The sequence below is a fragment of the Leptinotarsa decemlineata genome, unplaced genomic scaffold (genome assembly GCF_025532065.1).
Source record: "Leptinotarsa decemlineata unplaced genomic scaffold, Ldec_3_MD MMD2_P_RNA_scaffold_2, whole genome shotgun sequence".
NCBI lineage: Eukaryota > Metazoa > Arthropoda > Insecta > Coleoptera > Chrysomelidae > Leptinotarsa > Leptinotarsa decemlineata.
The window spans coordinates 25,832,484-25,857,820 of NW_027412529.1; the positions used below are offsets into that span (position 1 = coordinate 25,832,484).

General features: G+C 34.7%; 1 protein-coding gene across 2 annotated transcripts in view; it reads left to right on the top strand.

Moving 5' to 3' along the window:
• The first annotated feature begins 494 nt into the window (after positions 1 to 494).
• The window catches only part of LOC111506329 (uncharacterized), a 56,051-nt gene continuing 31,208 nt past the window's right edge, over positions 495 to 25,337 (top strand). The window contains exons 1-3 of one of the 2 annotated variants that reach the window (XM_074186417.1): positions 495 to 588; positions 4,200 to 4,258; positions 4,319 to 4,390. In XM_074186417.1, the coding sequence (XP_074042518.1) occupies positions 4,213 to 4,258; positions 4,319 to 4,390 (118 nt within the window). In that variant the 5' untranslated portion in view covers positions 495 to 588; positions 4,200 to 4,212. The remainder of the gene's footprint in view (positions 589 to 4,199; positions 4,259 to 4,318; positions 4,391 to 25,337) is intronic. The other variant, XM_074186407.1, reaches the window with a different exon arrangement.

Here is a 25,337-nt window from a genome sequence, read left to right on the forward strand (position 1 = left end):
CACCAGCCATTTTGAAGGATTATGTAAACCCTAATTGAATATGTGAAAGCTCGCATTACTTCAGCCATTTCTGAGCAAATATACAAGGAATGCAACACAACGGTGGTCGAAAAAATTTTGAATTTGAGACTAAAGCGATCTTTGCTAACCCGAAGCTATTTTTTGAATTTGTAGCTTTCAAATAGTTTTCCTGAAGAACACTTTTTTATGCTCAAACTAAATACCTACGCTTTCTCGTTGACAGTTGATTCAGAGATAACAAATAGATTTTTGGAATCGCTAGAATCACGAATATTTGCACACTTTGTTTATACCAGGAAAATGGACAAAATGCATGACAAATATTATTATTGTCATGGTCCTGACCGAAACTGAATTAATTTCCCTTTTGCGTTGGCAACTTAGAAGAGTAGTTGATATTCAGCCTTCTCGGGACGGAGCAGTGAAGATTTCATTTTTACCTTTACGACAGTGAATAATTAATGTTCGGCATGTCTCGTGAATAAATATATCGCGCAATCCTCGTACAGAGATTTCTTCCAAAAGGACAGAAAGGCCACACCAGTCAGTCGCAGGAACTGCTTCAAGGTAAGCACATTTCGTACTTAAAATTAATTATTTTTTTTGTCACTCATTCTATTTCACCAATTTCTACATGAAGCAATAATAAAATTGAAATCAAAAGAAATTCTGTTGTCGATATTAAAAAACTGTACTATGAAAACGGTTCGATAATAATTAATATACTCAATAAATCAAAATTACCTCTTCAGTTAATGTTATATTATATACTGAGTGACAAGGAAATTATCGTAGACGTCGTCATTCAGTTGTTTGATGGGTATAAGAAAGTTAAATATTGAAACGAACCGGAAAATGATTTGCTGTCTGAAATGGTCTCTAGTCAACAATTTGGAATAGATTCCTGTGAATATTTCGAATAATTCATTTAAATAAAAAACTATCTTTTCAACGATATAACACAAGTGACCCTTCCTATTCAAAATGGGGCCTCGATGCCAAACAACGTGCTCGTAGGGAAAATTTTAAGAATCGAAAATTTTCACCATTTTATGTTTGAAGTGCCATTTTTTAATCCATTCATCACAAAAAATTCAAATAGGAAATGGTATTTTTAGTATTCTACATTGAAGTGTAGGTACCTCTTTCACTATAAAAAATAGATATACCTCCTTTTCCCGTAACAGTAAAAAAGTGAAAAGTTCAAAGCTGCCCTGTCTGATTGTAAAATAATAACTGCTTATAAAATCGACATATAATAAATATTTATTAAGGAAATTTTTTGAAATACTTCATAGTAAAATGTTGAGAAAAACTCGAATTTTTACTTTTGTTCTATTTGTTGTTGATATTCTATTTGCTGAGCTCCTTATTGCTGACAATCTAATTTCTATAATATTTTCTTTGAGCAAGGTTGCTGAATGTTGTTCAAAAAATGTGGTAATACCATCTCTTATTTCACTCTCTAGTGTCTCTTAAGTGAACGACAGCCTTGGATGAACTTCTGATAACCTTATATGGAGACGGTTCACATGAAATATTCAATTTAGTTCTGAAGGAATGGTTTATGGAATGCTTGTCTGGCATTGTCAGTTTGATACACTCGTGTATCACTCAATATTCATAGATCACCAATAGTACAAAAGTGATAAATGTAACAGGAAATAAAACAAACAATCTTTCCTCAGAACGCGATTATGATATTTTTAATAGTATAAGATCTTTTCTCTGTTTTATTGGTTTCAAAACCTACTTGTTTGAAATAGTGTGTGCCACATTTAAGGTCCATTAGAAGCTTTTCCCGAAGAAGTGGAGTTATAAAACATAAATTCACTCAAAAATTTTTTATTTGCTTCAATGCATTGTACTTTCCAGAAAGCGAAGGAAATAAAAACAATAATATTCAGGTGTATCAGTTTTAAGGATTTTATAAAAAAACAACGTGAATGTAGTAAACGAGGATTAAACATATTCAACCAGCCCATTTCCTCAAGCTTATGTGAAATCCTATCTCTACTTTTGAGATTATAAATTAAATCGAATCCTGGGTATATATTATTTTTAAATTATTGTTATCAAAACCTTAAAGTGAAATGACAAAAGATTTTGAAGAGTTGATTTTTAGAAAATGTTTTTTTGATAATGTAATGTTTTTCCAAATGAAATGGATTATATTGATTTTCCCCATTCAGTGTTAGGAATTACACGTTAAAAGGTAAGACCTCGTTAATCCTTAGCTCGCACAAGTTTCGACTTCTGAGGGTTGTCGTTCGTAGGGGTGCGACAGCTGGTTAACGGAAAAACAGATTTTTTTTTTAACAGTCTCTATTTTCGAAGGAAACTATCTTGAAGACTGTGTTTTGTTACGTAGATATTTTGGAAATCTATTTTTTATTTTTTCTTTAGTTTGTGTAATAATTTGACCACAATTTTTTTTCTCACTTCCGAGAAGTTTTCACTCTAGACTATTTGAAATGAAATATTCAAATACATATATTTGGCAATTACATAATACGAGTATATCAAGCATGTCTTTTAATTAATTACATCAATTACTATTTACTAAAATTTTCATATGTTCTTCGGATTTCGAATACACTGACCCGTTACTTGGTGAAAATCGATAACAACATTCATGATAATGATTACAAATTTTCGTAATACGGACTTCATTTGCAAATCGCGTTTCACTACATTGTAGCATCCTCGGTATTAGTGTAGTCCACTAGATATCTATCTTCGCTTTCGAAACCGTATACAGTGTGCATATTTCCGGAGAAAAAATTGAGAGAATGATCATATTTCTCACAACTTTGGTCCAATCGACTGATGATTGCAGTCGACAAAAACATACAATCTTGAAAGATGATAACTGTCTATCTTTCTTGAGGAACGATCACTTAGAATTTCTCTGACAAAAAGTATTCTCATGTAACTTCTCACATTCTTACTCAATTTTTTTTGGAGTTTCCAATACCTTGATATCTTATTCAAAAACAAAAACTTTTACTACAACACTCTTCTTGACGGACGTTTCACTAACCAAGTAGGTGTCTCCCGAAGATGAAGTAAAACTGGTAACATCTGTATGTATGTGATAATGTCGATGTTGGAGAACGACAACCTTGCAAAGTTAAATTCCTGAAATGTATTTACAAATGAATATAATCTACAGCGATTCGAATTCAACGGGAATATCAACTTTTCAAAAGGCACCGACCGAGAGTGTCTTAAGGATTTTCCTGAAGGGCTTATGTGATTCCACAATAAAAAAGTCTACTACTATACATGGCCCTCAACAACTTTCCGTTCTGAGTTTCTTATTCTCTTCAACGGCCCGTTTAATGAACGTATTCGTTCTCAACTTCATTCATTTCGCCATTGAATGATTTTTCTCTCTTCATAATTTATGCAGCAATTCCTCTCTGAAGATCATGACAGATTTTGTTCAACTGCTAGACTGAATTTCTCTTAATTGAGTGGAACTGTCCGATACTTAATGAAAATAATCCATATTAAAACTCAGTAAAACAGTTTATTGTATAACTTTCACTATAAAGGGTTCTACAAAAACCGCAACACGTGTTTCGTTATACAATAGCGTTAATACCTGTAAAGGGCAGATATAAATACATTACCTATATGAATAAATTAAATTTCCGGAAATAACGTAATTATACTTAACTTTTCTTGTCTGGAAATGAACAGATTTAATAATGTGCAGTTTGATCGTTCATAAGATATTTGCAGTTTATAAATTTGTTCGTTTCCATACTTTCCAACAGGTTAAGTTTTAAACCTGTATTAATTAGTTTGAAACTTCTCTTGTTGATCTGTACCTATCTTGTGGCAGAATATAGATATTCTAGCATTTTTTCTTATTCTTCTATTATTTTGTTTCCATTACAGTTCTTTTTTCCATATTTCTTATTACCCTAACCAGTAATTGTTATTTTTCTTATTTTCTCTCCGTACTTGTTCTTTTAACATTTCTTTAAATTTTTATTCTACTTGGTTCAAGTACTTCCTCTCTTTTTCTCGTCTCCCGTCTTGTGGAACTGTCTAGTTCTTAAATTTCTTCTGTTATTTCTTTTCCCAATCAATATAAACGGAAATTTTACCAAATGTTTGTTGTTAACTGGTACATGTAAATATTATATGTTTGGATTTACTTACAGAAAAATTAGAATCATGGGAGACTTCACGAAAACACCGAAGGGAAAAAACAAAACTTCAGGTACATAATGAAACAATGTTATAATTCAAAACTGAACTCATTTGTTTCATTTCATTTCAGGAAAAAATGAATCGGAGAAAATTCAAAGTTTGAAAGATGCCTTGAAAACTTCTGAGGAAAATAGATGCAAAGGTAAGAGCACTGTCATTAAAGAAAGATTACTGAGGTCTCTATAATATTTGACACTCTTGATGATCAAAAAGCTAACTCGTTTTCATGAAAATGCTAATTGAATTACTTGCTCTTGTAGTTCACTCACATAAAGGGTGTAACAAAAACGTAGATCATAAATTGAACCACATATTCTGGAGTCAAAAATAATTCGATTGGATATAACTCACCTTACTGTTAATGTTTACACAAAAAAAGTTACAGCCCCTGAAAATTACAAAATGGAAATATATTTTTCCAATATTTTATGAACTGTTTAATAACTTGCATTTCATTTGTTCGGACTTCCATTGTCTAATACGATATAAATGAATATTACTGGAGTTTTTTTCCAACACCAAATAGTTATTTTTACACTTCGACACGTGTTTCGATCGCCAAGTGATCTTCAAGAGGAAGATAAAACTAATAACTACTCAAAACTAAAGCTACTTATACTAATCAGGTACATCATACAGGTAGGTAATCAGTAATATCACCCATACAAGTGTACCACCCTAAATTAATTTTACAGTTGGCCTTTCTATGATTTACAATATGTCCTTATGTATGTTTAAATATTACAGCTATATATAGAACAATTTTTAGCTATATAAAATTAGTTTCACAATATTGCCTATCTGAATATATTTACAATGTGTCTTTATGTAGTAATCAGTAAACCCAACAATATTATTTCAACAAGCTATATAGTATGCTATTTGGTATTGGTCCGTTGTCGTTATTCATAATATTATTATGTTTACTTATTTCCACACTCTCATAGGCATTTAGTTGCCTGTTGTTATTAACTTGTCTAACTAATCTTAAAGAACTGAAGTCTATGGAATGGTTTTGTTGCAAAATATACGATATAAGTTGCAAATAATACGATATAAGTTGATTTGAAATACCAGAAAGAATCTGTAAAAAATTAAAAAAAGATTAGCTGAAAAATAACAATTATATTAAGCAAAAAAACTTAAATTACAATGAAATAAATACAAGCGACAACCAAAGAATAAAAAAAAACTATCAACACGAGATGAAAATTAAAAAATTATTAACAAGAAATGAACATAAAAAGATTTCAAGCCAAGTTACTTCACGACGTTTCTATTGTTAGTATCCACAATCGCCTTCAGGTTATAACTGGACTTAGTCCCCCGGCATCTGACTATTTATAGGTTATTCGAATGCTTAAACCTATCCCCTCTTTCCTCCCTCCGATTCATCTGTTTAAGCGGAAGCTGGCCGCTTAGCGGGAGTTGGTCGTGTTTCGCTCGATTAGAGGTTTCCATATGTTGCAAATCTTCACGCTAGCTTGGCTAAACGCGTTGTTGGACAACATATATGCGGCTTCTTTGAATTTTCTCCTGAACCAATGTTCTTCCTTGTGGATGATTTTAGCTTGAGCCCACTTGATGTTATGTTGATGAGTCCAAACGTGCTCTGCTATACCTGATTTGTTGCTTCGCGAAGTTTAGACCTTTCCTAAACAAGGATTTCTCTATGTCAGTGAGCGGGTGGGAACTCATGTTGATGAGGTCGATGACCATCAGTTGACCTGTTTTCGGTCTGCATTTGGGCATTGTTTCCTCACAACTTCCTGTTGTGGGTATTCTCCATGTCTTGCCGGAACTTCAAACATGTGCCTCCAATCTTAGCGAAGATTGGTCCATGTTCCTCTTTCAAGATCTATCTTCTTTCTTAAATGATAGAAAACTGTTAGTGAAATCAAACAAAAAACCATCACTAAGGATATCTTATGGGGCGTTCCACAAGGATCAGTATTGGGCCCGAATCTTTTCTCATTTATGTAAATGACCTGGTTACTCTCTCAATTCAAGAAATTTTCAAAATTTTTACGGATGACACCACGCTCCTTTGGCATGGAAAAAATACTTCTGCTATGAAAGAAACTATCTCTGGTGATTTATAAGTTGTGAAAAAATGGTGTGACGATAACTACTTGTGCTACAATATTGAAAAACAAACCTACTCACCTCCAGCTGTAATATTAACAATTTATTCTTGAATGGACAAATTCTTGAGAATAAAAACCAATCCAAATTGATCAACATATTTCAGCTTTGAATGAAAAATTGGCATCAGGATGTTATGCACTTCGAATAGTTTCAAATGAACTGAGTTCATCCACAACAAACATGGTATATCATTCCCTGATTGAGTCCCACCTGAGATATGGTGTTGCCTTCTGGGGATTTTGCAGTCAACAACTTTTTCATTCAGTGTTTGTTTTGCAAAAGCGAGCGGTTAGATACTTATGTAAGGTGGCAGTGCGTGAGTCATGCAGACCATGCTTTTTGAGAGAAAAACTTCTCACTGTTACTTGTATTTTCATACTTAAAACTGTTTGCCTGATTTACAAAAAACATAATATGGATGGAACTCCGGAACATACAAATTACATAACCCGGCAAGTAACTGAAAATAAAATACATCTTCCTGTTCCAAAAACAATCCAGACAAAGTATTCTTTAATTTATGAAAGTAAAAATCTGTATAATCACATACCTTACGAAATTAGGAAGGAAAAAAGCTATATAAAGTTCAGAAATCTTGTTGAAGATGCCCTTGCAACTAAAGCGTACTACAATCTTGATGAATATTATAATGGAACTTTGCTGTGATTGGTGCTTTTTTGTTGTTGACACCTATACTTTTAATTATATTTTATACTGGGATATATGTTATTTTATGACCATGACATGTGAACTCATGTTGAAATTGTGTATATTTGTTATTCACATTTTTTGAAGGGGACTATATAAACTATTTTGTCTTCAATTTGTTAAATTTTATTTTTTATTGTTATATTTTATCTATTGGATATGTGAACTTAGTTTAGCTCAAATTGTGTTTCTGGGTATTTGTGTTTTTGAACTGTTTCTTGTTGTATTTTTCGAAGTGATATATATATATATATATATATATATATATATATATATATATATATATATATATATATATACCGGGTGTCCCACATTTTATGTGACAGGCAATATCTGGTTTGTTGAAGGAGATACACAAAAATGTTTCATACAAAAGTTTTAGGAGTTCATGAGAGCTATATTTTGATATAATTTTCAAATATACAGGGTGTTTGGTGTAGGTGCTACATACCAAAATTCCATTTTTTAAAATAGAACGCCCTGTATATCATTACATATTCAGATGCTACGTTAAATTCTGATATCATTTCATGTTTGGTTCTTGGAATTCGGTTACGGCGTTGTTCAGTTATTGCTTAAAATGTAAAGTCTTGAGAACGACTATTATTTTTAAAAGTATCTCATACAATTATTCTCTCTGCATCAGATCACATGAAAATTAGTCAAAATTTTGGGTGTTCGAAGTAATGGTTTCAAGTTTGAGTTGTGGAATTCAGTCAGGAATATGAAACAATTGCGAAATTGAAAGAGGTGTATTCGAAAACAAATCTTTAATTAATAACAATGTAAATAATATAACTTGATAAATCATTTCATAAGAATGGTAGGTACCTAGAAATAAGTCATAAAAATTGTTCAAAGTGATGCCCATTAGATATTATACGGGCTTCGAAACGTCGAATCACTTCTCTCGTACAAGTCGCTCTTATAATATCAGGCGTAATATCACTGCACGCTAGTCGAATTTTCATTTTCAGATCATCCACATTCAAAGGGGGAGTAGTGAAAACAATATCTTTTGAATAACCCCATAGGAAAAAATCAAGCGGTGATAAATCTGGGGAACGAGCCGGCCACCGAATTGGACCCTTATTACCAATCCATCTATTTGGGTACGTTCTATCCAGATATTCAGTAACAACCCGTGAATTGTGAGGAGGAGCACCATCTTGTTGCCACCAAATTCCTTGTCGTTCTGCTATGGGAATATCTTCCATCAACTGGATCAAATCATTTTATAGAAAATGTAAATATCGCAATCCATTGAGATTTTCATTGAAAAAGTAAGGTCCTATGATGCGGCCATTGAACAATCCACACCATACATTAATACCCCAAGTAGTTTGACAATTACTTTCGCGGACCCAGTGGGGATTTTCTTGAGACCAATAGTGACTGTTATGTCGATTCACAACTCCATTATTGTGGAATCGCGATTCATCGCTCCACAAAATTTGACTGAATATGTTAGGACTTTCATGTAATATTACCTGAATACAAGCAATGAATTCAAGTCGTCGTTCAAAGTCCGTGGGTTTCAAATCTTCTACCGACTGAATTTTGAATGGGTGGTATTTATTTTCTTTCAGAATTCTCTGCACATTAGATTTACTCACACCGACTTCTTCTGCAAGAGTACGGATAGAAACATGTGGATGAATAATAATATAAGCCAACACATTGATCTCTAAATCTTCAGTTCTAACAGGTCTCGTATGATGACGATGCTTTATAATAGAAGGAAATGACCTAGTTCGCAATTTTTCTACAACTCTCAAAAAAGTCATTCGTGACGGAATGGGTCTGTCTGGAAAACGTTCTTGGTATAGACGTTGTGCTTGACGGCAGTTTTTCTGACATTCCCCAAAAATTAATAACATCAATGCAATCACTTGGACTAAACGCGAAAGGCATACTGGAGTTTTCGCACAAAGAACACAGTTACTGTTTTGCAAAGAATCACTGAATCGAACCGACAAGTAGATACAATTCAACAACATTTGTTACTATGGCATCAACAAGCATAAGCTACTTGATGAAATTGTGCAATATAAAGCAATTCACCCTCAAGTTAGTCACATTCTCAAGAATTTCAATATTATATTCAACTGATATCGATATCGTATCGTAGAGGTGAGAATAATGGTTTGTATTCAGTAGTAGTCTAGTTCAATTTAATAAAATATATAGACTGGATTCGTGTACGAGTAAATAAGTTTTTTTGAAACTTTATATTTAAGGTAAAGTGCAATAACTCAACAACGCCGTAACCGAATTTCATAAACCAAACATGAAATGATATCAGAATTTAACGTAGCATCTGAATATGTAATGATATACAGGGCGTTCTATTTTAAAAAATGGAATTTTGGTCTGTAGCACCTACACCAAACACCCTGTATATTTAAAAATTATATAAAAATATAGCTCTCATGAACTCCTAAAACTTTTGTATGAAACATACATACATATATATACATATATATATATATATATATATATATATATATATATATATATATATATATATATATATATATATATATATATATATATATATATATATATACATATATATATATATATATATATATATATATATATACACGGTGTTTCAGAATTCGACGGATGCTTGCAAAATGATGAAAAATGAGGTAGGACATGTGTGTCCGGAAATGAGCCGTTTCAGAAATACAGGGCGTTGAAGTTGCAAAATAAAAATACCCTTTTCGTCGTAGCTCCCGGACTAAAAGGAATAAATTAATGAAACTCAGCAAATCGATTACGAGCTAGAATGTGCTTCCTCCAGTGGTATGTTTGCTTCAGTATCAGTAGCCAGTGGCGTTCCAGCGGGGTAATAGCTTATATTTCCCCCCTTATTTTTGACGCCACTGACTTTATATCCACAACCGTCTTTTTTTGAATTCCTTGATCAATTTTACGTAAAAATCAAACAAACATTCACTATGAAAAAACCAGTAGTTTTCGAGAAAAATTGAGTTGAACTGATATGTGCATTTTTATATGGGAATAATCGATTAAAATAATCGAAATTCCAAAACCAAAATTATTTGAACTCTTTTATGATTTTACCATTAATTTAGCGCTTGCAAGTGATGGTAATTATTGTGGGTTTTCTATCATCGTACCAATTTTTGTTATGTGTAGCATATTGTAATGACAAATCATAACTCTTGAGGCTTATTTTCGTGCTTGTCAATAGATTTCATTGTTGAAATGTTTTCATTGTTCTCAGATCTTCGAGTGACTTTATGATCTGAAAAAAAGTGACCCCAAATAAAATTTGTGATCATTCGGAATCTCGACTGAGTTAGGCTCCAATAATCCTAAAATAACACCATTATTCTGGATTTTGGGAAAATTATTTTTTGTTCACAATTATCCTGTCTTTCCCATTCGTGAAATCACACTTCTCTTTGTAGAATCGTAAATATCTTGAAGAATATTCATTAATAAGAAAATGAAAAACATTCTCAAAGTATACAGTGTTTTCAAATTTTCATAGATGAAGCCGAAAAACTAAATTTTACCAGTAGACTCTAATTATACGCCTGAAAAAAAGAAATGTATTTGGAAGAAGTCAATTTATTTGAATAACCATCTGATAAGATCTTCGCTAACTCTAGTCAGTAAATGAAGTTTTTTAAATAAATGAAGAAATGGAAGTTGTCTATTTACAGCTAATTACATAACTCTTAGTTGGATGTCGGTACTCATAATTCATCTTTGAGTAGAAATATCATGTTCAAAATATACCTTCTCTACACATATTTTAGATAATGTGATAAGAAACAATACTGTTGAAATTCTAGAACAGTGAGTCATAAACACGAATTTCTTTTTGAAATTTACATTGAAAATTCAAATGTGCTTTTGAATAATAATGAGAACATCTGATGAATAATCAATAGGGTAATTGTTCGAAATTTTTTCCGTCAACACTTATACACGATCTGCAACGGCGCAACATAGAAAATCGCACTTTTTCAAATGATTCGAAATTTTCGGCAATCGTTATCGATGCAGCTTGAGTGCGGGCGACTAATTCTTCTTGGCTTTTTGGTTCTGTTTCATAAACCAGTGACTTCATATGACCCCAAAGAAAATAGTCAACAGGATTCAAATCTGATGATCTGGCAGGCCATTTGTGGGGTCCACCTCGACCAATCCAATTGTCACCGAATTTCCGATTTAGGTACTCTCTAGCAGCTAACGAAAAATGAACAGACGCACCGTCGTGCTGAAACCACATTCCATTCCGGATATTCAGAGGAACATCTTCTAACAATTCAGGCAATACTTCTCCCAAGAAAGTGCTATAATTGTCCCCATTCAAATTATCTGGTAAAAGATAAGGACCAACTAAACGGTTTTCTACTATTCCTGCCCAAACATTCAATGAAAATTTTGTTTGATGGCCATGAGGATGAATAGCAAAAGGATTTTCCTCGGCTCAAATATGGCTATTGCGAGAATTGAAAATACCTTCCCTTGTGAATTTTGCCTCATCAGTGTATAACACTTGCTTGATAAATTCCGGATTATTTCTCCACATACTTAAAAACCATCGAGAAAATTCAATTCGATCTGGATAGTCCTCTGGTTTCAGTGCCTGAACTTTTCTCAGTCGATATGGGTATAACTGCTGTTCATGCAAAGTCCTCCAAACAGATGATGAAGACACATGCAGCACTCTAGCTATAGATCTACTACTTTCAGACGGATGTTCAGCAGCATAGTTCAATATCTCCTCTTCTGTGATATAATTTCTTACAGTTCTCTGTATACCTGCATTCCTTCTGGTAATTAAAAAACTTCATGTTTCCCTGAGTCTTCTGTCCACGTTTTCGAACGTTTTCCAATTAGGAATTCTATTTCTTCCAGGAAAATTTTCACGATACATTCTTTGTGCCAACTTTCCATTTCGTCCCGATTTTCCATAAATAAGGTGCATGTCCGCTAACTCTTCGAATGTAAAATTCATTTTTACTATACGAAATACACAATCAAACACTTTCTGACAGCTACGTTAACTTGGAAGTGTCATACGAATCTCATTTCATTTCCACAGCCCCCTAACAAATTTATTGTTGTCAATGAATAAAGTAATCCTCATTGCTTCGGTGGATCAAAGATTGTTATAAGTCACGTGAATGTATTCTGAAACTATTCAACCAGTGGCTGAAGAACTCGAGAATATCGGTACAGTTATCTAACAAAACTATAATAGATATGCCCAGGAAACATTGTAGATGGCTAAGGTTGAAACAAGTAATGGTATTTTGGTTAATCGATAAAACTTGGATTTTTACCCAGTGAGAGAAGATAATTCGATAAAACATTCTGAGTTCAGTTTTGCCAACTATTCGTAATTGTCTTTGAAAATCGTTTGGATGGAACATTTTATTAAAAAATAAATCTCGAGGTAAAGCCATTCAGTAGGTCTGCGGGCTCACAACATATCTGCAAAAAAAGTTGGTAAAATGATAGAAAATCCGCAATATGTTGCCGAAGTGAATAATTTTTCAAGCACACAATGAATGGCAGAATGAAGAAAGAGTTCAAATAATTTCGGTTTTGGAATTTCGATTATTTTACTCGATTATTAATATTCCCATATGAGAATGCACCTATCAGTTCAACTCAATTTTTCTCGAAAACTACTGGTTTTTTCATAGTGAATGTTTATTTGGTTTTTACGTAAAATTGATCAAGGAATTCAAAAAAAGACGGTTGTGGATATAAAGTCAGTGGCGTCAAAAATAAGGGGGGAAATATAAGCTATTACCCCGCTGGAACGCCACTGGCTACTGATACTGAAGCAAACATACCACTGGAGGAAGCACATTCTAGCTCGTAATCGATTTGCTGAGTTTCATTAATTTATTCCTTTTAGTCCGGGAGCTACGACGAAAAGGGTATTTTTATTATGCAACTTCAACGCCCTGTATTTCTGAAACGGCTCATTTCCGGACACACATGTCCTACCTCATTTTTCATCATTTTGCAAGAGGAATGACGTGGTATAAGTTTGTCCGTCGAATTCTGAAACACCCTGTGTATATCCATTTCTTCAAATCGTTTTGTGGTTTACACCGCACCACAGTTAGCCTCAAAATCCACAAGAAGGATGTTCCGCTCAGACCGATCATTAGCTCCAGAGATTCAGCTACTCAGAACTTATCCAGATTTTCACTACCAATAATTAAACCACTGCAAGGAAAAACATCATAGTTTGTGAACAATTCAAGGCATTTTGTTGAACTACTAGGGGCAATCGAAGATAAAGAGTAGGATCAACTGATCAGTTTTGGCGTGGAAAGCCTTTACACCATCGTCCCTGTCGAAGAAGCACTTGAAATCATACATAGGAAGCTATCCGAAGATAGGGTCATGAAAGATAGAACAAACTTACCGATACAAGTAATCATGAAATTACTAAGATGATGTGTACGACTCTGCTACTTCCAACTGAAGGACGAATTTTTCACGCAAGATGAGAGACTGCCAATGGGATCGTCACTTTCACCAGTCATAGCCAATGTATATATGGAGTGGTTTAAAACTCTGGCCATTGAAGAAGCCCAGAAGAAGCCCCGCGTCTGTTTGAGATACGAGGACACCTCCATGATATTGTACCATGGGAATGCAGAACTAGACACTTTTCTGAAGAACATCAACAACGTGAGCCCTTCTATCACTTTCAAAATGGAGAAGGAAGTCCACAACGAATTGCCATTCTTAGACGTACTGGTGAAAAGGAGCGACACGAAATAACATATGTGTATCGAAAACACATCTGAACCAGGAATCCAACCATCATCAATCGACTAAGAGTGACATCAAGAGGCATCATCAATACTCTACTACACCGTACTTTCGGGCTCTGTAATACAAAGGAAGGTTTCGAAAAGGAACTAGACATAATCAAAAATGACCTTCAATGAAATGGTTACTCAAAGTGATGGTGGAACAGGCCTTAGCTGGAAAACAGCAAGAGCTTCACAAGGAAGAGAAGCCGCCACAACCAGTACTTATACTTCCCTATATCAGAGTATTGTGGGAAAGGATAAGAAGGATTGGGTCCAAGTATAAAATCAGAACCTACTACAGATCATGGAACACTATCCGTAGCAGCCTCACAAAAACCAGGCCACCAAACGCGGAATGCTATCCCAAGAATTGCATTTACCGGATACCCTGCAAGTGCGGAGAATCATACATCGGTGAAACTGAGAGGCCATTGAAAGTTCGCATTGCTGAGCATAAGAAACACACACAGTGAGGAGAAACCAGGAAATAAGGAATACCAGAGCACGTTTGGACTCATCAACATAACATCAAGTGGGCTCAAGCTGAAATCATCCACAAGGAAGAGCACTGGTTTAGAAGAAAATTCAAAGAAGCCGCATATATGTTGTCCAACACGGCATTTAGCCAAGCTAGTGTAGAGATACGCAACATATGGAAACCTCAAATCAAGCGAAACACGACCAACTCCCGCCAAACGTTCAGCTTCCGCTGAAACCGATGATTTTCTGTGATGATCACGCATGTGCTTCTGAATATTATTTTTTTTTTTCATTTTTGTCATAGCGATACATCAGCGTGTCCGTGAAAGATATTTCCGTCATTACCTAAAGGACGTGCATTCGAAGATATAGGAGCCCTTCATTAAGTTCTAAATCAGTCCAGAAAATTCAACTCTACAATACTCCATAATATACCGGAACATTTTGAAATATTGTGGAATGTTCGGGAATACTCTGGAACGTTTGGCAAATTCTCGTAACATTCCCGTCCATTGTTGTGTTTGCCCCCTATCCACCATTCGTAATGAAGGTTCACGTTTTTACCTGTAGGATGTGCGTTTGAAGATGTAAGGGCTGAAAGTTCTGCTCACTAGAACACTACCAAACATTCAAGAATGTTCGAATGATTGGTCGGTAGCCAGGCGGTTCGACGTGGGTGCTTTGTTCACTCACTCGTGGTCGGTGGTTCAAGCCCTAGTCTGAACGATTGATTTTCACTAGCTATCATCCAACCCGTGTTAGGAATCACACGTTAAAAGGTAACACCTCGTTAATCCTTAGCTCGCACAAGTTTCGACTTCTGACTTTGGTCGTTCGTGGGGGTGCGCCAGCTGGTTAACGGAAAAACAGATTTTGAACAGATATTAACAGATTCCACAACATTCCAGAACATCCGGTAACATTCTGAACAGTGGTTCAATGTATGTTTGGAAATAACTGAAACGTTTGGGAACATCAAAGAAAAATGAGGCCCTCTATCCACCATCAACGAAAAATATTCCTTTTTTAATATTTACCTGCAAGGCGTGGTTTGAAAATATACCGGGTGTCCCACATTTTATGTGACAGGCAATATCTGGTTTGTTGAAGAAGATACACAAAAATGTTTCATACAAAAGTTTTAGGAGTTCATGAGAGCTATATTTTGATATAATTTTTAAATATACAGGGTGTTTGGTGTAGGTGCTACAGACCAAAATTCCATTTTTTCAAATAGAACGCCCTGTATATCATTACATATTCAGATGCTACGTTGAATTCTGATATCATTTCATGTTTGGTTTTTGAAATTCGGTTACGGCGTTGTTGAGTTATTGCACTTTTCTTTAAATATAAAGTTTCAAAAAAACTTATTTACTCGTACACGAATCCAGTCTATATCTTTTATTAAATTGAACTAGACTACTACTGAATACAAACCTTTATTTTCACCTCTACGATACGATATCGATATCAGTTGAATATAATATTGAAATTCTTGAGAATGTGACTAACTTGAGGGTGAATTGCTTTATATTGCACAATTTCATCAAGTAGCTTATGCTTGTTGATGCCATAGTAACAACTGTTGTTGAATTGTATCTACTTGTCAGTTCGATTCAGTGATTCTTTGCAAAACAGTAACTGTGTTCTTTGTGCGAAAACTCCAGTATGCCTTTCGCGTTTAGTCCAAGTGATTGCATTGATATGTTATTAATTTTTGGGGAATGTCAGAAAAACTGCCGTCAAGCACAACGTCTATACCAAGAACGTTTTCCAGACAGACCCATTCCGTCACGAATTACTTTTTCGAGAGTTGTAGAAAAATTGCGAACTGGGTCATTTCCTTCTACTATAAAGCATCGTCATCATACGAGATCTGTTAGAACTGAAGATTTAGAGATCAATGTGTTGGCTTATATTATTATTCATCCACATGTTTCTATCCGTACTTTTGCAGAAGAAGTCGGTGTGAGTAAATCTAATGTACAGAGAATTCTGAAAGAAAATAAATACCACCCATTCAAAATTCAGTTGGTACAAGGTTTGAAACCCACGGACTTTGAACGACGACTTGAATTCATTGCTTGTATTCAGGTAATATTACATGAAAGTCCTAACATATTCAGTCAAATTTTGTGGAGCGATGAATCGCGATTCCACAATAATGGAGTTGTGAATCGACATAACAGTCACTATTGGTCTCAAGAAAATCCCCACTGGGTCCGCGAAAGTAATTTTCAAACTACTTGGGGTATTAATGTATGGTGTGGATTGTTCAATGGCCGCATCATAGGACCTTACTTTTTCAATGAAAATCTCAATGGATTGTGATATTTACATTTTCTAGAAAATGATTTGATCCAGTTGATGGAAGATATTCCCATAGCAGAACGACAAGGAATTTGGTGGCAACAAGATGGTGCTCCTCCTCACAATTCACAGGTTGTTACTGAATATCTGGATAGAACGTACCCGAATAGATGGATTGGTAATAAGGGTCCAATTCGGTGGCCGGCTCGTTCCCCAGATTTATCACCGCTTGATTATTTCCTATCGGGTTATTTAAAAGATATTGTTTTCACTACTCCCCCTTTGAATGTGGATGATCTGAAAATGAAAATTCGACTAGCGTGCAGTGATATTACGCCTGATATTATAAGAGCGACTTGTACGAGAGAAGTGATTCGACGTTTCGAAGCCTGTATAATATCTAATGGGCATCACTTTGAACAATTTTTATGACTTATTTCTAGGTACCTACCATTCTTATGAAATGATTTATCAAGTTATATTATTTACATTTTTATTAATTAAAGATTTGTTTTCGAATACACCTCTTTCAATTTCGCAATTGTTTCATATTCAAAATGATTCCTGACTGAATTCCACAACTCAAAATTGAAACCATTACTTCGAACACCCAAAATTTTGACTAATTTTCATGTGATCTGATGCAGAGAGAATAATTGTATGAGATATTTTAAAAAATAATAGTCGTTCTCAAGACTTTACATTTTAAGCAATAACTCAACAACGCCGTAACCAAATTTCAAAAACCAAACATGAAATGATATCAGAATTTAACGTAGCATCGGAATATGTAATGATATACAGGGTGTTCTATTTAAAAAAAATGGAATTTTGGTCTGTAGCACCTACACCAAACACCCTGTATATTTGGAAATTATATCAAAATATAGCTCTCATGAACTCCTAAAACTTTTGTATGAAACATTTTTGTGTATCTCCTTCAACAAACCAGATATTGCTTGTCACATAAAATGTGGGACACCCGGTATATGAGCTAGAATTTTCTGTTCTATAAACAATCCAAAACATTCGAGAGCATTCCGCTTTCTGTAACATTCCAGAATATTTCGGAACATTCTGTAATGTCAGCATGTCCTGAAGGAGGTTTTTACCCACAGGGTGTGATTTATTGTATGGGTGCGGCTACCCATTGGTAGAGGTATACAAAGCAAGATTCAAATTACAATAATTTCAAGTTTATACCACCACACAATCTCATATCAATTTTCTCAGTGAAGAGTGGTACAAATAATAACGACCTTTAATAAAATTCACCCAAACAAAAACGTATGTTCACTATTATCAATTTTAATTTTGAAATAGATAAGTAACAATGTACTTGAAGACAACACATAACAAAAATGCAACGTTCATTACGTAAAACCAAACCAACACAACTGAAACTTTTACTCATCACGCGTATCGCATCGGTTTGTCAGGTTTATGGTGCAACAAGGCAATTGAAATGTGCATGAAATGATTTGGAAAATGACATATTCATTTGATGAGGTTCAATTTCGTAACCGTTTGAATAGCTTCATTATTTCAAACATTATGGGTATAATGAGCTATGCGTATATTGTCATTTAACGGCAATATACAGTGTGTCAATTTGAAAACTTCCCACCCTCAATATCTCCCTTCCAGTACATAATATGAAAAAATGGTCAGACAGGTCAACTTTATTTGCAAGGGGGACACTCTGAATGAATATTTTCAACCCTCGGGGTTCAACCCCCTAGGAGGGGTGGATGTTACCCTCAGAATTTCAAATGGAAAGGGGGGTCAAGTGGCACATCATTTTGAAGGGCATTCAATTCTCTTGCCAATGATACCTTTTTCATTAGTTTTTGATGAGCAGTTTTTGAACAATAACGTTCCAAACGAACGGTGATTAGAAGTGAATAAGAATAAATGATTAAAACTCGCCCGCACTAGATGTTTGGTATTCAGGTTGGTATTCAAAACAAATGATTGTAATGGACTATTGGAAAAGGTGAGCATCGTACTAGGTAGCATCGTTCCAACCCTTGAGTAATATTCGAATTCGTGGATGTAAGAGGAATGTAGAACTACTTAGTTAACGAAATACGCATCGAGTGCAAACAAAAAATACTAAATTGCAAAAAACAAATTTCAACCATCTTGTTACGCTTTATCTGATAATATGTTCAAAATGTTGTCCATTCTGCTCTAAACAGTAATACAGTCTGTTTTCGAACTCCTCTCGAACATTTTGGAAAACTTCACCACTAATTGACCGGCATGCTGCTGTAATTCGTCCTTTGAGGTCATCCATATCAGTGGGCTGTGTTTTATAAACGACAGATTTGAGATATCCCCAAAGAAAAAATCTAATGGAGTCAAATCCGGTGATCTCGGTGGCCACTCAATTGATCCCCTTCTGCCAATCCATCTCTCCCGGAATCGCTCGTTCAACCATTGTCGGACGGGGCGAAAATAATGAGGTGGCGCACCGTCCTGTTGGAAATGTAACAAATCTTCCTGCAACAGTAAATTACCGTGTGCATCAATTTGAGTTTCGAGCTCGTGAGTTATAAGTGGATCGATAGGTGCTTGAAGCATATCTAGGTACAGATCACCATTCAAGTTTTCTTCAAAAAATAAAGGTCCGATAATGGCATTTCCAAGAATACCAGCCCAAACATTAACTTTTTGTGGGTGTTGTGTATGTCCTTCTCGAAAATTGTGAGGGTTTTCGTCACTCCAATAGCGACAATTTTGCCTATTAACATTGCCATTCAGGAAAAATGAACATTCATCACTGAAACAGATATTGAACAGAAGATTAGGTAAAGCATTGATTCGAAGAGTCATGATTTCACAGAATTCTATTCTTCTGTCATAATCATCCTCATGGAGCTCGTGGAGAATCTGCATTTTATATGGATGAAATTTGTGCATTTTCAGTGCTTTCCTTACAGTCTCGTGTGACATTCCCGTCTGTTCTGCTACTGATCGTAGGGAGCTAGTCGGCTCTGCAGCAAATGTTCCCAACACCTCAATTTGAGCATCCTCATTCAGTACTCTGGGGTTATTCCTTTTTTTATTCTTCACCGAACCAGTTTCGGAAAACTTTGTCACCAAATCAAGCACATACCGGTGACTTATATTAAGATTTGGATTTCTTTCATTAAAAAGAGATGCCGCCCTTCGTGCGCACTTGCCCACCTCTCCATAAATAAAAATTATTTCAATTCGGTCTTGGATAGTGTAAACCATTCTTACAATTTATACACTTTCTAAGGTATCGCTGATCAGCTCAACAAATGAAACTGAAATGATAGTACTACCAAATGGCTTGAATGCGATGAACACCTTTTTTGCTCAAAAAACGATACTTTTTATAGCAGAAGTAACAAAAAAGGGATAAGAGTTTTAAATCCGATAATAAACCCAAATGAAAGTCACCGAAATCAGATAACTAATTAATGTAAATTTTTTGAGGCTTGTCTAATTTTACCCCTGATGGAAAGTTGAAAAGCTGACCCGTCATCACAAGTTTTACTTATAAGAGAGTCAATAAATTGTATTTCTTTGCATACTAACTTGATAACCAGGCATTTTAGTATAGGCCAATTCTAATTACTTCTATTAGTTTAGAACTACATTTTCGGATACTGCTGATCGGAAAATAATAAATGAGGGCACCGTCGGCAAGCGAATTGAATGCCCTTCAAAATGATGTGCCACTTGACCCCCCTTTCCATTTGAAATTCTGAGGGTAACATCCACCCCTCCTAGGGGGTTGAACCCCGAGGGTTGAAAATATTCATTCAGAGTGTCCCCTTGCAAATAAAGTTGACCTGTCTGACCATTTTTTCATATTATGTACTGGAAGGGAGATATTGAGGGTGGGAAGTTTTCAAATTGACACACTGTATAAGCATCTTTCCAAATGGATTTATTCTCCAACGATTCAAATACAATGTGATTCGCTACTTTTGCACAGGCACCGTTTTGAGAGCGCCTTAAGAATTTTCTTGTAGTGCTTGTGTTTCGTCCTTGAGACAAATCTATTTTCTTCATCCAACCTATTTAAATTAAATCCTTATACTTTGTAGTTATAATTCGTCTTTTGATAAATCAATTTGATATTATTATTGACACTGATAATATCAAATTGATCGCAGGTTTGATTATGAAAATGGATAAAGTCTTCGAAACGTCACCAGATAATCATACAAATAGAATAGGTTTCCGCGGTTAAAATTTTGAACATCTGAATTTCGGATTGAACCGCGCCCAAAGTTTTGCATTGTTTGGCGTTTCGGTTTCGAATATGAAGCTATTTTCAAGAAGTAGAAAATTGGGGTTTTGATGTCTTGTCTTCTCTGGTCTTGCCAAACCTTCGAAATGGTATGACTCTGATTGACCCATGTTTCATTCAAATAAAAAATAGATTTAGCCAGTGTTCTGGCTTCCTTTATATCTCTTAAATATTTTCTTCTTCATTTTACATGCTCTTTCTATCTTGTTTTCCACAAGTGAAGTTCAGTTGTGATAAAAAAATGTTTTTTTCGTGATCCAGCTATGGTACCTCTACGAACGACAAACCTCAGAAGTCGAAACTTGTGCGAGCTAAGGACCAACGAGGTCTTATATTTTAACGTGATTCGTAACACAGGTTGGTCGAAAGCAAGTGAAAATCGAGCGTTCAGCCTGGGGCTTGAACCATCGACACCCACGTCGAACCGCCCGGCCACCGACCATAATCCAGTTCTTCTCATATCAGAAAAAAAAAACTGTCCTCACGAATAAATGACATGGGAAGAGCGCGCGCGATGTTCTGAAGTCCCTGCATACATACATTCACCATGTTCGTTCAAATAATACGTCATCTGTTGATTTCGGTTCTATTATTCCCAACCTAACCTAACCTAACGTTTCTCCAGGCCTAACCTAACTTACCCTAATCTACCCTTACCTAACCTAACCTAACGTTTCTACAGAACTAACCTAACCTACCCTAATCTAACCTAACCTAATCCGCGCGCGGAATGCATTCACCATGCCCGTTCAATTAATACGTCATCTATTGGTTTTGGTTTTATTATTCTAACATTTGGATTAATGTCCAGTCCTGGATATCCCAGTCCATCTGATGGCCTGACTTTATGTTTTTTCTCCAAAACTTCAACTCTTTGTTCCATTAAATCATATTTTTTCATTGTAGTCGCTGTTATGTTAGACATAGCATCATATTTTTTCAATGTAGACGCTGTTATGTCAGACATTTTTATTTCTACATCACTTGTAACTTTGTCAAATTCACGAGTGAAAGTTATCTGAGCCTCTGCAATTTTATCATCGAATGCTTGACGTGCATCGCGAGCAACATTACCAATTGTGGATTTTATTGCAGCTTTTAGGGCTAGAGGTATGACCTCTTCTGTTCCATTAATTTCCCCCTCAAGATATGATACATTTACACAATCACTCTCGTCAATTGGTTCGCTTGGATTTTTCAATATTTTTTTTTGCATGTCATAATGACCATCTTTTGTTAATTTAAATCCATTCCCGGGAGGACCTCGAATGATATTACCACCCCATTTTCTTTTTCTACCAAACTTATTTATCGTTTTAGACATTGTGCACCCTACGATGATTCTTTTCAAACTGATATTTCTTTCATTCACATTATGCTATATACTTTGCAGAAATTGGTTAGGAGAAATATAAGTGAAACAAATAACATTTTTTTAATCATTTTTATATTCATCAAAGTAACTTGACAAAAGTAATACTTCAATGTAAAAAAATCACAATGAAATAATCACAAATAATGAATGTTCCGGTTTGAAGGAAAAAGCAACAACACTTCGAATGATAATTCAGTTATTCATCTCAACAGTCAACAAATTATTTAGTTGGTCTAAGGCGCTCTCTTGAGAAGAAGAATGAACGATTTCAGACACCCAACGAATGTTGTCATTAGGATCATTTCGATAAAACTCTATATCGCTATGACCCCATGGAAGAGTTCGAGTGGTATTCGGAATCATGAATCTTTTGTCGTCGTGATATGATAATGCGACTTCATTTTTCAATTCAGTGACAATATCATGTAATACGCTTCTGAATGAGTTCATCTTCCTGAATATCATACCTCCGTCTCCACATGTCAATTCACTCTTTATAACAGATCGTTTGACGCCTATGGCCTTCTTCAGTTCACCATCAACAGATTTCACATAATACGCTTTAGCACCTGTACCGTAAAAGCTGATTATTGGATCATTTGGGAATTCATCCTTAAAATTGCCCAGAACTGACTTTGTCACTGGGATATTGAATTGGTTTCCCATTTTATAATTAGATGTATCGAACTTATTTATATTATTTTTGATAAATTCATAGAAATTGTCTGTATTCACTTCGAGAATAAGGGAGTCGGTATCAGTGTAGAGTAAGGACGCATCTTCTCCAAACTGTTCTTTGATACATCCATAGAAAAAATCATACATAACTGTTTTGGATAATTCCAGAATAGAAAATTCCAAATACAATGGTTCATCATAATGGACTTTTACTCTAGCCAATTGAATAGCAACAAAATTTTCAGTAAAAATGGAGCATTTTTTTAAATTTGGTAGCGATATGAGACAACTAGCACCTGTAGTTCGTTTTATATTTTCCCAATGTGTAATGAGTCTAACATCAATTCTATTGTCTATATTTTCCATTGTTTTCCCATAGACTGCATTATTCATTAGTTTGTAGAAATCTTTTTCAGATTTGTTATTAGACCGATTACGCATTTCAGTATTCAAATCTATATAAGGCTTCATCCAACATGATTGCTTGAACCTCAATACTCTGTGTGTGTTCATCACTATCAAGCCATGATTAACAGCTTGCTGTAAGTTTCTATAGTGAACAATATATTTTCTTCTATCGTTTAAATTTGGAATTAATTTCGGAACTTTCGATTTTGCATATGGAGGTATCAAACGTTCCACTATGAATGGAAAATCGGAATGTTTATCGTGAAGCTCTTGGGGATAATGTATATCCACTTCCAATACATATCCATAAGGACTATTACCATCCACATTCATTATATCAAGATTGAGAATTTCATGAGGTGTTAACCATGAAAATTCACCTGTTGATAATGATTGTGACATGCTGTGACCATACAGATTTGTTGCATCCAAATATGAAATGAATGGAGATGGTTCATTTGGATTATAATTTGGTAAAAATTTATTGTTTGCTTTATGTTTTCTTTCGCTACATTGACTGATTCCACCACGAATACCATTTTGAAAGAAGTGAACCGTGTCAATGTCAGTTAGTAATTCCAATTCAATATTAGTATATTTCAACAAGGTATCCCATGATAATCCGGGTGCAGTGAAGTATTGTGCCGGATCCAATTTATATTTATCAACAGATATATTTCTAAAGTTTTCAAAAATGTCACATAATAGTAACACATCTGACTTTAAATATAATTCGGAGTATTCACCCAAATCCTGATATTCGCACAAATTCCAAACAAGTTGAGCTCTCCCATAATCATTATCTGATATATGTTCACAATTGAATTTATCATAAAATTGATTTTTGGTTGGAAGTCTTGGATGATTCAGTTTGTCAATGTCATCAACAAAACTATTGGGAAATACACCTTTCTTTCTCATCAAATTGAAATTTTCAATTTGTGGAAAATGTTTGCGCATCTCGATACACTGATCAGATGTTAAATTGGCTCCTAAATTCTCCAAAGAAATAGGCATGAATCTGAAACTATCAATGAATCTCATTTTCAAATAATTCTTCTTCACCCTACCATCTTAATCCGTATAGGAGTGTGTAAAGAGATGTTTTGTGAAAGATATATATTTCTCACTAGTTTGTGGGATGACATCTACTTTATCTTCGTTTTCATACAAGTCCGTCATGAATAAGTGACAATCATATCCACTCAGATTGGAAAAAATTATAGGAATGAAATTTGGTAATTCAAAATTCAAATTACATGATGAATGAGCAGCAGGGGACCTTTTTTTCCTGTGAGATGACAATGATCCCTCACTTCAACTTCACCATCATTGAATTGTTTAGCACATATGCCACAATTTGTAGCAGAAGCAAACTGTTCCTCTTCCTCAGGAGTTTATGCATCCACAGGAATAGGAAACCTGAGATGATTCTCATAAATATTTTTCAAATCATCTTCGATTTCGCTAACGAATTTCTGGGCTGCATCCACACCCCTATACGAAAAAAATTTTGACAAATCATCATTATATGAACATTTAATCGAATAAGCAAATGAATAAGGCTCATGTTTGAATGTCTTGATCGAGTACGAGTATTCAGGATTTGGTTTAGTGGTTTGAATCGGCTCGAGTACTGATTCAAAATCGGCATACACTACAAATGGTACCTTCATTTGTTTCTCAAAGTTTCCAAAAGTTAGTATATTTTCAGGCACCATTTTCCCATATTTATTGACTTTGAAATTGATTGATGGTGTTGTAGTACTCAAGTTATTACAATCATTTATCTTATGACGTTATAGTAATTGTTCATTAGAAAAATATAATAAACAGCCTTCACAAAAATATTTCT